We start from the raw sequence: 12,735 nt of genomic DNA on the forward strand, positions 1-12,735 counted from the left end.
ACCTAATGGCATACCCTTTATTGTTCGCTGACCTGATAGGTGCCACTGGGTTGCAATTTTGCACAAGCCACATGACTGAGGGCAGCTGGGAAACTATGGCTAGCTCCATGTCAAATTTCAAACTTAATTATAAAAAAAATTTGCTCTTTTGAAAAAAAGATTTCCATTCAGGGTTCTGCTGGGGCGGTGGGGGGCGCTAATAACTGATAATTATAATTATTTGCCTTTTTCTTCTGACTTTTTACACATTTTAAATGGGGGTCACTGAAAAAACTATTGCTCCATGAGGCTACAATTTTATTCTTATTGTTACTTTTTATTACTCATTTTTCTAAGTGGGTTCTCCTCTAGTCTTATATCAGTCTCTCATTCACACCAATCCCTAGGTGTGACATCACTAGGAGGGGCAATGATATCTTGTGGTCATGGGACGGGGCTATGACATGGCACTCACCAACTGGCTGATCGCCAGTCAATCTGAAAGACTCCTGCCCAGTTTTCCAAATTGGGGTAAACCGGTGGCAACCCTACATGTGTGTAACTTTCCTGGGGGCAGGGAGGAAGATGCCGGAGGGTTAGGGGAAAGTGTGGTTTTCACACAGTGTCGGACTGGGGGTTCCAGGGCCCACCAGGGCTCCCGCCTCAGGGGCCCTGCAGGTGTCCCCGCCGGCCTCGTCCCCTAACCCCCCGCAGGGGCCCCGCCTGGCGTCCTCTCCGAGCGCGAATACATTTTACGTGTCAGGGGAGAAACAGTTGGGCATGGGGAGCACCGGCAAGGGTTGGGTTATTGTTTTGCTGGGCCCTTGGGTACCCGTGTCCCGGGTAGGGTCCCACTATGGTTCCATTTCCATCATATCACTATTGGTTCGGTAGTAAGATGGATATTAGGGGGGACATGGGGCTTATGTCATAAAAGGCACTACTTTTACTTTTGCTATAGCAACCAATCAACAGGTAGCATTTGGTCACCTGTTTCAAAGCAAACATCTTATTGGTTGCTATGGGTTACTGCACCTGGGCAAACTTAGTGCCTTGTATTACATATGGGGGATAATTCCTCAGTCCCCGGTAACCATATTTGTTACTGTGTATGGGGAATAGGGCAAAATAGCAGGATATGTATGTCCCTTGCGTCCCTAGTTACCATTTATTCCAATAGGATATTGTGACAGAGCCCCTTGGGAAACGGCCGCGTTACACAAACCGGAAACAATCACGTTATTGCGCAAAATGCCGGCAGGTCCCGTTCCTTGTGTAATTTATAATGAACCTATTTGCGCAAGAAACTTCATAAACCAGTGTGGGAAAAACATATCTCACCTTGTGTAATTGAATGTATTATGCTACATTGGTGCAGTCATAACCAACGCCCTATACAGTATATAATGCATAAGGGGATGGGAGAGGGGAATATATGCCCTGTTGGATACAGAGGGGTAAGTTCAAAGCCTTGTTATAATTACATTCATATTACTGATTGTGTGTATTTTGGGATCTAAAATATGTTGTATTGTTTGTCCAACAGCTTTTATTATAGGGGTACTCAGATACTTTGCTTAGGTGGTATTAGTGCATTAGAACCCGGTTGTCTGTATGGTTTAAAGGGTAACTAAACCCTGCAGCACAGCGCGGCTCAACCAAACGTTACTCAGCTGTTGCCGGACTACAAATCCCAGAATAATGTAACATATAATGAAGGGTGAGGCATGCTGGGAGCTGTAGTCCAGCAACATCAGGGTTGTATTCTTAAAGCAATATTGCCCAATAAAACTGCATTAAAATGCAAGAAATCCCCCAATGAGAATCCCAGCTGATGTGAGTAAATCCGGCTCCCTGTTCTCTGTTCCTGCAATTGGAGTTGGGAGCAATAAGCACAGTTTCCCAGCACTGAACAAGTCTGTCCCTTTATCCCCATGTCTGATTCCTGTGCCATATAATGAGGGGAAAATGCCATCATTATCTCTATATGTAAGGTACCAGCAAGGGGCCTGACACAGGGAATCAGCATTCTCATTGGTCACTTCTCTTGCACAGTCACATTGTTGCTCAGTAGAATTCTCATTGGGGAATTTCCTTGCATCTAGAATTACGTTTTTCAAACACTTCTATAGCAAAACCAGGGGGCGCTGTGGGACAGTGTTATGGTTGGGTTTATATCCCCTTTAAGCAGAAGTTCTTTAGTTCTGAGTCAGGTAAGAACCTATAATTAAATATTTTATGCCAGATTCAATTTGATAAGAAAAACGTCTAATTCAATTCCAAATTGCCCCATAGACTTCTACTGAGTTTTCATTAAATTGTATGTATGTACAATAACTTTCTTCTTTTCTATTCAGGTTCTAGACTGCAAAAAATGAAGACACTTACAAATATCCTACTTATGGGCTTAGGTGAGTATATATATATATATATAAAGTTAAGTTGTTCGGCCTGTTTTGTGTTGTGTAAATCTGTTCCCCTAACAATGGGCGAAACGCGTTGGATTATGCTTTTGATCTAATAATTTTTCTAAATGAGTGCCCTGCCCTGTATATACTTTTCTATAGTGGAATGGATATTCCCGGGTACTATCCTGATTATTACTGTTCTCCTATAGAGGGGCAGGGTGGGGGGGGTGCTTCTGACCTGTATAAGATACGGGCTTCCCCATTGGATGACTGGGTATCTTTGTGTCTGTAGCTATAGGCCTGCTAGTGATGCTGACGGCGGAGGCCCAGTGTACCAATGGTGTTAAAGAACCAGGTTAGTAGACTTTTCTGTGTTCTATGGAGAATGTAATAGTATAATAATATACTTATATATAATAATATTAATAACATTTCACAGGTCTTTGGTAGTGATAAGGATTTGCCATAATCTTATTTGTGTATTTTATTATATACTGCCTATATGGTTTATTCGGTTTCCAACGTTACTGTGTCTTTAAAGACCATTTTTATTTAGTTTTGCCAAACTGACCTTAGTGAATATGTGTTTATTATAAATCAGCAATGAATCCTGCCCTGGGAATAACAGCCCTACTTTGTTATGGTTTTTACTCTGACATTGAGGCCACTGGGCAAGGATCATGAATTTTTATTATATGTTACATCAGAAACCTATGAAAATCCTTTTCCCCCACACTGAAAGGATCAACAAAACTGTTCCCACAATCTAGAACAGGTATGGGATCCCTTACCCGGAAACCCGTTATCCAGAAAGTTCCGATTTACGGAAAGGCCATCTCCCATAGACTCAATTATAAGCAAATAATTCTCATTTTTAAACATTTTCTTTTTCTCCTGTAATAATAAAACAGTACCTGTACTTGATCCCAACTAAGATATAATTACCCCTTATTGGGGCAGAACAGCCCTATTGGGTTTATTTCATGGTTAAATGATTCCCTTTTCTCTGTAATAATAAAACAGTACCTGTACTTGATCCCAACTAAGATATAATTACCCCTTATTGGGGCAGAACAGCCCTATTGGGTTTATTTAATGGTTAAATGATTCCCTTTTCTCTGTAATAATAAAACAGTACCTGTACTTGATCCCAACTAAGATATAATTACCCCTTATTGGGGCAGAACAGCCCTATTGGGTTTATTTCATGGTTAAATGATTCCCTTTTCTCTGTAATAATAAAACAGTACCTGTACTTGATTCCAACTAAGATATAATTACCCCTTATTGGGGGCAGAACAGCCCTATTGGGTTTATTTAATGGTTAAATGATTCCCTTTTCTCTGTAATAATAAAACAGTACCTGTACTTGATCCCAACTAAGATATAATTACCCCTTATTGGGGGCAGAACAGCCCTATTGGGTTTATTTCATGGTTAAATGATTCCCTTTTCTCTGTAATAATAAAACAGTACCTGTACTTGATCCCAACTAAGATATAATTACCCCTTATTGGGGGCAGAACAGCCCTATTGGGTTTATTTCATGGTTAAATGATTCCCTTTTCTCTGTAATAATAAAACAGTACCTGTACTTGATCCCAACTAAGATATAATTACCCCTTATTGGGGCAGAACAGCCCTATTGGGTTTATTTAATGGTTAAATGATTCCCTTTTCTCTGTAATAATAAAACAGTACCTGTACTTGATCCCAACTAAGATATAATTACCCCTTATTGGGGCAGAACAGCCCTATTGGGTTTATTCAATATTTGAATGATTTTTAGTAGACTTAAGTTATGGAGATCCAAATTTTCCCTCTTTTGAATAATATATAAATCTGTGATGAGGAAGGCTGCTGTAACATGCCATATAGAAAGTCACTAATCATGGGGCTGGGGGGGGGGGCTGTTTGTGCCTCTGGGTACTGGGAATGTCAGGGCCTATTTTGACTCCCAGTCCAGGCCTGTTTTATATGGTTTTTATATCTTACATGTGTGTGGGGATTGGGTGAGGGACACATACAAATGACCGGAGACATTTTTATTATTATGTGCAGCTCACATTGCTTTGACTTTACCTTTATAGCAGACTGTGGGGACAATGAGGAGTACAGTATGTGCATGAACAATTGCCCCCTGACCTGTGCCAATAGGGATGACCCTCCTAATTGCATCCAAGTGTGCCTGGAAGAGGGGTGTCAGTGTAAGAACGGGTACCTGAGGGACAGTAATGGGGCCTGTGTCGTTGAGAGCGATTGCAGTTGAGCTTGCAGTCTGGGCCGGAGCCAACGCCATGTTTTCTCATCGGAACCTGGAGTCATAGTTTGGCATGAAACTAATAAAACTGACCAATAAAGGTGTTACTCCTCCAAGCCTTTGTGTATAGCGCGTGTCTTATTTACCGATATTCCGGCCGAACCGTAATTGCTCCTGGGCTCAGAAATCAAATTTGATAGAGAAAAGCTTTGCAGTGTGCTTTAGCCCCCACCTGGTCGTGCCTAAGGAGATCATGGGAAATCATATTCATAGATGTATTAGGTCTCAACCTATCCTTTGGCCACCTGTTGAGCCCATGGTTCCACAATCACTAAAAAACCATAGGCCTTACTTACGCGTATGGTTGAGTGTACTGTATGGATAGAAAAAGGTAATATAAAAACGGTGGGATTCATTGTTTCTTAACCACTTCCATTGGTGTTCGAAATGCGCACTCATCTGAGAAATTGTTCTTGTGACTGCTGGGTCTCCCCTTGCTACGGGTCTGAGACGCTGCACCCAGACCACTGGATCAGCACGGTGAGTAAATACAGACAGAATGGCTGAGATGCAAAACGCGTCAGATTTGGTGTGAGCATTGTTTCTTAACCACTTCCATTGGTGTTCAGAGTGTGAACTTCTTGTTCCTCAACAGCTTTATACAAATAATGGAGCCGGGATTTGGCCACATCTATAAAGGTCCCAGATTAGGATTAGGAATAAAAAAAGAAAAACAGACAATATTGCCTTTATGACTGTGGTTTTATTTGCTGTGTTTTCACATGAAATTGAAGCAGAAAATCATTCGACATCACAGTCGTCTTCCGGGATGCAGTCCCCTCGGCGGTTAGAGAAATAGCCCTCCTTACAGAAACAGCCATCAACGCATTCATTGGCGCAAGGAGCGAAGTTGTTGCGGTTCTGGCAGTTTATGGGACAGCGACTGCCGCACCCGTTGAAATCTCTGTTTTCGTGCTCACACGTGCACTTCCCTCCTGTCACGTGAACACAAGAACCCACAAAATGTCTCACAAATCTTAACAATCATAAAATATCATTATTAGAAACTGCCATTTTAAGTACTAAGGGCCGCCCCCTGGGATCATAGGAGTCACAGTGCACACAAACAAGCCAAGGCACACATACATGCTAGGCCCCATCAGCCAATGAATGGGCAGAGTTCTGCCTGTTGCTCCCACACTACTTCCTGTTACAGTTAGAGCTGCTTCACTTCCTGTCAGCTGATCTCTGAGGGCACACAAACCATCACAAAATGGCGGCTCAAGTAATAGAAGTAATGTTTATACACAAGATAAAGGGATATGTGTACCTGCGCATATGGGGCACTGCTGCTCTTCCACACACAGCATGGGGATATCGGGGTGCAGAATGTAGCCTTTATTGCAGAAACATCCCTCAGTGCAATCATTCCCACACGACGTGCCGCTATTGAAGTTCTCACACGTCAAAGGGCAACTGGAGCCACATTTGGAATAATGCATGTGTGGGGGGCACTCTGTCAAAGGAAACACAATGGAGCACAAATAAATATAGAGGCTCTATGGAAAAGGGGTATTTTTTGGGCACCAATAATCCATAAACAAGAGCCAATATTCATTGAAGAACCCAAATAAAGGGAAAGTATCCCACTCACTTGGTTTCAAAGAATCACATGATTTATTTGCTGGAGTTACAGCCACAGTAACGTCCAATGGGAATGGGAATCATATCTATAGCGGTTTTCTCCCATAGGATTTTCGGCAGCCATTACAGGCAGACTCGGGGGCATATTTATTAATAGTGTGTAAGCCAACATCACCGGTGGTGTTGACCCTAGCAACCAATCAGCAATTAGATTTGAACGGTCACCTACAAGTTAGAAAACAAAATCAAAGATCATATTGGTTGCTTTGGGCAACATGACCGGGGATGTTGGCTTACGCACTGTAATAATGCCCCTAAGTATGTTGACTTGTCCGGGTTTACAAGGAGTAGCCAGAGGGAATCAAACCAGATTAGAGGCTGATAACCCTAAGAATCTAACCCAGGATTGCCCAGAAGCAGTAACCCATAGCAACCAATCAGTAGAAAGCATTTACCGGTCACCTGTTTAAAAGCAAACATCTTATTGGTTGCTATGGGTTACTGCTCCTGGGCAAACTTAGTACAACGTATCCTGGGCTGGTGAGATTTTCTGCTAATAGGAGCAGCCCGGGGTATTAGTAAGCCATGTTATTCACTGGGGGTGTAACATTTTAGCCCCCCCCAGTGATTCCACCTTTTTTATATGAAAATATGATGAAAATGATTACCCGTCTCGTCAAATTCGTCTGCATTCAGAAGAAGCAGGGGGGCAGCTGAAACCATGGGGTAAAAGACAGATACATTAGTAGTCAGACTAGGTATTTGAGGGGAAAATGATATAAGAAACACAAGGAGAACTTAGTCTGGGTATCTCTGTTCCTTCGTAGACATCTCAGTATAGGGAGAAAGCAGTTTCTCAGTTAGGCATTGGTTATATGTGTCAGTATTTAAACAGGAATCCATTAGTAACTGGTAATTATACTCAAGAAAGAGTTATAAGGGGTCGTAAAGGACTTATTTTATCTTCCCTGTATATTACCTGCATACATCGGACAGGCAGCCCTACTTGCCTTCTCCATGGATCTTAGAATAATAGCACTCTATGGCCACAAGGGGTGCTGTGTGAAGGGTTGGACATGGAGACCTTCTCTGGAGACCAAAAGCAAAGTTCTGTTGCAGTCTGTGGTGGATGAATCCCAATGCCTATCCTTCATGACTATCTACTGTTCCATACCTGTCTGGAGTGGGCTTCAACCAAGTCATTTGGCTTCTCCTTAGGCTTCCATAGTTCCAGTCTGTTTTATAGGAATCTATAAGCATGAGCTTTTAATTGGCACAATCTACTGGTAAATATAACATCTAAATACAGGTATGGGATCTGTTATCTGGAAACCCTTTATCTAGAAATATACAGGAAGGCTGTCTGCCATAGACTCCATTTTAATAAAAAAAACTTAGATTTTTGATGCCAACTAGGGTATAATTAATCCTTATTGGGGGCAGAACAGCCCTATTGGGTTTATTTAATGGTTAAATGATTCCCTTTTCTCTGTAATAATAAAACAGTACCGTGTACTTGATCCCAACTAAGATATAATTACCCCTTATTGGGGCAGAACAGCCCTATTGGGTTTATTTAATGGTTAAATGATTCCCTTTTCTCTGTAATAATAAAACAGTACCTGTACTTGATCCCAACTAAGATATAATTACCCCTTATTGGGGCAGAACAGCCCTATTGGGTTTATTTAATGGTTAAATGATTCCCTTTTCTCTGTAATAATAAAACAGTACCTGTACTTGATCCCAGCTAAGATATAATTACCCCTTATTGGGGCAGAACAGCCCTATTGGGTTTATTTCATGGTTAAATGATTCCCTTTTCTCTGTAATAATAAAACAGTACCTGTACTGGATCCCAACTAAGATATAATTACCCCTTATTGGGGCAGAACAGCCCTATTGGGTTTATTTCATGGTTAAATGATTCCCTTTTCTCTGTAATAATAAAACAGTACCTGTACTGGATCCCAACTAAGATATAATTACCCCTTATTGGGGCAGAACAGCCCTATTGGGTTTATTTAATGGTTAAATGATTCCCTTTTCTCTGTAATAATAAAACAGTACCTGTACTGGATCCCAACTAAGATATAATTACCCCTTATTGGGGCAGAACAGCCCTATTGGGTTTATTTCATGGTTAAATGATTCCCTTTTCTCTGTAATAATAAAACAGTACCTGTACTTGATCCCAACTAAGATATAATTACCCCTTATTGGAGGCAGAACAGCCCTATTGGGTTTATTTAATGGTTAAATGATTCCCTTTTCTCTGTAATAATAAAACAGTATCTGAATTTGATCCCAACTAAGATATAATTACCCCTTATTGGGGGCAGAACAGCCCTATTGGGTTTATTTAATGGTTAAATGATTCCCTTTTCTCTGTAATAATAAAACAGTATCTGAATTTGATCCCAACTAAGATATAATTAATCCTTATTGGAGGCAAAACAATCCTATTGGGTTAATGTTATGGAGATATGGTATGGTATCTAGAAAACCCCAGGTCCCAAGCATTCTGGATAATGGGTCCTACACCTGTACAACTTCAGCAACATGCTCAATATCTAAAGTTATTAGATGTAACAGTCTAATAAAATAACCAAGCAATTCATAATTGCAAAATGATCTTGAAATCTTACCGAATATTATCACAAGTCCCACTGCACCAAAGTTCTTCATCCTCTTGGTTTTGCCGGCAGATCTGAAAAAGACGGTAATTGCTGAATAAGCAAAAATGAAGGATACAATTTCCTACGGAAGAAATACTCCGGGTCGCAAATGATTTACAATATGCTATAACAAAGAACTGTTTTAATGTCATTGTAAAAGGTCTGGGTTTCTCTTACCGCTTGTAAGAACCGATCCAAAGCTTCTCTGGAACCTTACGAACCTGAGGCTTTATAAGGTGGCTGATGTGTGGCCCAGACTGAGGGATGGTGGAACGTGGCGTTGGCGTCTCTCTTTGTCGGCTTGTTCTGTCGCTTCCCTTATTTACATTACTGAGCTTTCTGATCTTATAGTCTCCATTAGAAGTTATTAGAGAAAATTAAGCAAACAGCCAATTAAAAAGTTCATAAATCAGTTCTACCCATTTTGCCATTGGCATTTATCCCAGCAGTGGCAGTTCAATAAGCCAACGTGGTGATATATTGGCAATAAGAGGTTTCCTTAAGGCAAAAGAGGTCTAATTCAGACTTGCTTGGGATTGGGGAAAATAATTTAGAAAAACACTACAATGTTCCAGATATTGAAAGCAAGAAGCTTCAGTGCCAGACTGGACATTATTGAGTTAGAGAGGGTCCAGAGAAGGGCAACTAAGCTGGTAAAGGGTATGGGAAGTCTCAGTTATGGGGAAAGTCTGGCCCAGTTGGGTCTGTTTACACTGGGGAAGGGGCGCTTAAGGGGTGATATGATAACTATGTATAAATATATAAGGGGATCATATAATAACCTCTCTAATGTTTTATTTACCAGTAGGGCCTTCCAACGGGCACGAGGGCACCCACTCCGTTTAGAAGAAGGGAGGTTCCGGTTAAATATTCAGAAAGGGTTTGTTACAGTGAGAGCTGTGAGGTTGTGGGATTCCCTCCCCGAATCAGTCGTACTGGCTGATACATTATATAGGTACAAGAAGGGGTTGGGTGGGTATTTAGCAAGTGAGGGAATACAGGGGTAGGGGAGATAGATCTCAGTACAAGTGAGGGAATACAGGGGTAGGGGAGATAGATCTCAGTACAAGTGAGGGAATACAGGGGTAGGGGAGATAGCTCTCAGTACAAGTGAGGGAATACAGGGGTAGGGGAGATAGATCTCAGTACAAGTGAGGGAATACAGGGGTAGGGGAGATAGCTCTCAGTACAAGTGAGGGAATACAGGGGTAGGGGGAGATAGCTCTCAGTACAAGTGAGGGAATACAGGGGTATGGGAGATAGATCTCAGTACAAGTGAGGGAATACAGGGGTATGGGAGATAGATCTCAGTACAAGTGAGGGAATACAGGGGTATGGGAGATAGCTCTCAGTCAGTGAGGGAATACAGGGGTAGGGAGCATAGCTCCAGTACAAGTGAGGGAATACAGGGGTAGGGGGGATAGCTCTCAGTACAAGTGCAGGGAATACAGGGGTAGGGAGGATAGCTCTTCAGTACAAGTGAGGTGAATACAGGGGTTAGGGGAGATAGCTCTCAGTACAAGTGAGGGAATACCAGGGGTAGGGGAGATAGCTCTCAGTACAAGTGAGGGAATACAGGGGTAGGGGAGATAGCGTCTCAGTACACTAGTGAGGGAATACAGGGGTAGGGGAGATAGCCTCTCAGTACAAGTGAGGGAATACAGGGGTAGGGGAGATAGCTTCTTCAGTATCAAGTGCGAGGGATACAGGGGTAGGGGGGCCTAGCTCTCACGTACAAGTGAGGGGAATACACGGGGTAGGGGGGATAGCCCTCAGTACAAGTGAGGGAATACAGGGGTAGGGGAGATAGCTCTCAGTACAAGTGAGGGAATACAGGGGTAGGGGAGATAGCTCTCAGTACAAGTGAGGGAATACAGGGGTAGGGGGGATAGCTCTCAGTACAAGTGAGGGAATACAGGGGTAGGGGAGATAGCTCTCAGTACAAGTGAGGGAATACAGGGGTAGGGGAGATAGCTCTCAGTACAAGTGAGGGAATACAGGGGTAGGGGAGATAGCTCTCAGTACAAGTGAGGGAATACAGGGGTAGGGGAGATAGCTCTCAGTACAAGTGAGGGAATACAGGGGTAGGGGAGATAGCTCTCAGTACAAGTGAGGGAATACAGGGGTAGGGGGGATAGCTCTCAGTACAGTGAGGGAATACAGGGGTAGGGGGATAGCTCTCAGTACAAGTGAGGGAATACAGGGGTAGGGGAGATAGCTCTCAGTACAAGTGAGGGAATACAGGGGTAGGGGAGATAGCTCTCAGTACAAGTGAGGGAATACAGGGGTAGGGGGGATAGCTCTCAGTACAAGTGAGGGAATACAGGGGTAGGGGAGATAGCTCTCAGTACAAGTGAGGGAATACAGGGGTAGGGGAGATAGCTCTCAGTACAAGTGAGGGAATACAGGGGTAGGGGAATAGCTCTCAGTACAGTGAGGGATCAGGGGTAGGGGAGATAGCTCTCAGTACAAGTGAGGGAATACAGGGGTAGGGGAGATAGCTCTCAGTACAAGTGAGGGAATACAGGGGTAGGGGGGATAGCTCTCAGTACAAGTGAGGGAATACAGGGGTAGGGGGGATAGCTCTCAGTACAAGTGAGGGAATACAGGGGTAGGGGGGATAGCTCTCAGTACAAGTGAAGGGAATACAGGGGTAGGGGAGATAGCTCTCAGTACAAGTGAGGGAATACAGGGGTAGGGGGGATAGCTCTCAGTACAAGTGAGGAATACAGGGGTAGGGGGGATAGCTCTCAGTACAAGTGAGGGAATACAGGGGTAGGGGGGATAGCTCTCAGTACAAGTGAGGGAATACAGGGGTAGGGGAGATAGCTCTCAGTACAAGTGAGGGAATACAGGGGTAGGGGGGATAGCTCTCAGTACAAGTGAGGGAATACAGGGGTAGGGGAGATAGCTCTCAGTACAAGTGAGGGAATACAGGGGTAGGGGAGATAGCTCTCAGTACAAGTGAGGGAATACAGGGGTAGGGGAGATAGCTCTCAGTACAAGTGAGGGAATACAGGGGTAGGGGGGATAGCTCTCAGTACAAGTGAGGGAATACAGGGGTAGGGGGGATAGCTCTCAGTACAAGTGAGGGAATACAGGGGTAGGGGGGATAGCTCTCAGTACAAGTGAGGGAATACAGGGGTAGGGGGAGATAGCTCTCAGTACAAGTGAGGGAATACAGGGGTAGGGGGGATAGCTCTCAGTACAAGTGAGGGAATACAGGGGTAGGGGGGATAGCTCTCAGTACAAGTGAGGGAATACAGGGGTAGGGGGGATAGCTTCAGTACAAGGAGGGATACAGGGAGGGGATAGCTCCAGTACAAGTGAGGGAATACAGGGGTAGGGGGGATAGCTCTCAGTACAAGTGAGGGAATACAGGGGTAGGGGGGATAGCTCTCAGTACAAGTGAGGGAATACAGGGGTAGGGGGATAGCTCTCAGTACAAGTGAGGGAATACAGGGTAGGGGGATAGCTCTCAGTACAAGTGAGGGAATACAGGGGTAGGTGGGATAGCTCTCAGTACAAGTGAGGGGAATACAGGGGGTAGGTGGGATAGCTTCTCAGTACAAGTGAGGGAATACAGGTAGGGGGGATAGCTCTCAGTACAAGTGAGGGAATACAGGGGTAGGGGGATAGCTCTCAGTACAAGTGAGGGAATACAGGGGTAGGGGAGATAGCTCTCAGTACAAGTGAGGGAATACAGGGGTAGGGGGATAGCTCTCAGTACAAGTGAGGGAATACAGGGGTATGGGGGATAGCTCTC

The 12,735-nt window shown here is 43.6% G+C and overlaps 2 protein-coding genes across 2 annotated transcripts; one reads left to right on the plus strand and one right to left on the minus strand.

Moving 5' to 3' along the window:
* Positions 1–1,399: 1,399 nt before the first annotated feature.
* Positions 1,400–4,763, plus strand: LOC100488805 (cysteine-rich venom protein 6-like). Its single transcript, XM_031906679.1, has 4 exons — positions 1,400–1,436; positions 2,337–2,390; positions 2,680–2,742; positions 4,478–4,763. Exons 1-4 carry the CDS (start codon positions 1,415–1,417, stop codon positions 4,654–4,656), a joined length of 318 nt encoding a protein of 105 aa, XP_031762539.1. The 5' UTR covers positions 1,400–1,414; the 3' UTR covers positions 4,657–4,763.
* Positions 4,764–5,390: 627 nt separating this feature from the next.
* On the minus strand, positions 5,391–9,263 carry LOC116412444 (cysteine-rich venom protein 6-like). Its single transcript, XM_031906677.1, has 5 exons — positions 9,147–9,263; positions 8,940–9,001; positions 6,960–7,004; positions 5,978–6,163; positions 5,391–5,642 (listed from the first exon to the last, which is right to left on the minus strand). The coding sequence occupies exons 2-5, from the start codon at positions 8,977–8,979 to the stop codon at positions 5,449–5,451; spliced, it is 465 nt and encodes a 154-aa protein (XP_031762537.1). The 5' UTR covers positions 8,980–9,001; positions 9,147–9,263; the 3' UTR covers positions 5,391–5,448.
* Positions 9,264–12,735: the final 3,472 nt, after the last annotated feature.

The sequence above is a fragment of the Xenopus tropicalis genome, chromosome 7 (assembly GCF_000004195.4).
Source record: "Xenopus tropicalis strain Nigerian chromosome 7, UCB_Xtro_10.0, whole genome shotgun sequence".
Lineage (NCBI taxonomy): Eukaryota > Metazoa > Chordata > Amphibia > Anura > Pipidae > Xenopus > Xenopus tropicalis.

Bases quoted from the DNA above. Each gene is read 5' to 3' on its own strand.
- LOC116412444 (XM_031906677.1), bottom strand. From the start codon at position 8,979: ATGAAGAACTTTGGTGCAGTGGGACTTGTGATAATATTCG. The intron at 7,005-8,939 runs GTAAGATTTCAA...CCATGGTTTCAG, and splicing joins GGGACTTGTGATAATATTCG to CTGCCCCCCTGCTTCTTCTG. The intron at 5,643-5,977 runs GTACACATATCC...TTCACGTGACAG, and splicing joins GCAGTGCCCCATATGCGCAG to GAGGGAAGTGCACGTGTGAG.
- LOC100488805 (XM_031906679.1), top strand. From the start codon at position 1,415: ATGCCCTGTTGGATACAGAGGG. The intron at 1,437-2,336 runs GTAAGTTCAAAG...TTTTCTATTCAG, and splicing joins GCCCTGTTGGATACAGAGGG to GTTCTAGACTGCAAAAAATG. The intron at 2,391-2,679 runs GTGAGTATATAT...TTGTGTCTGTAG, and splicing joins TATCCTACTTATGGGCTTAG to CTATAGGCCTGCTAGTGATG.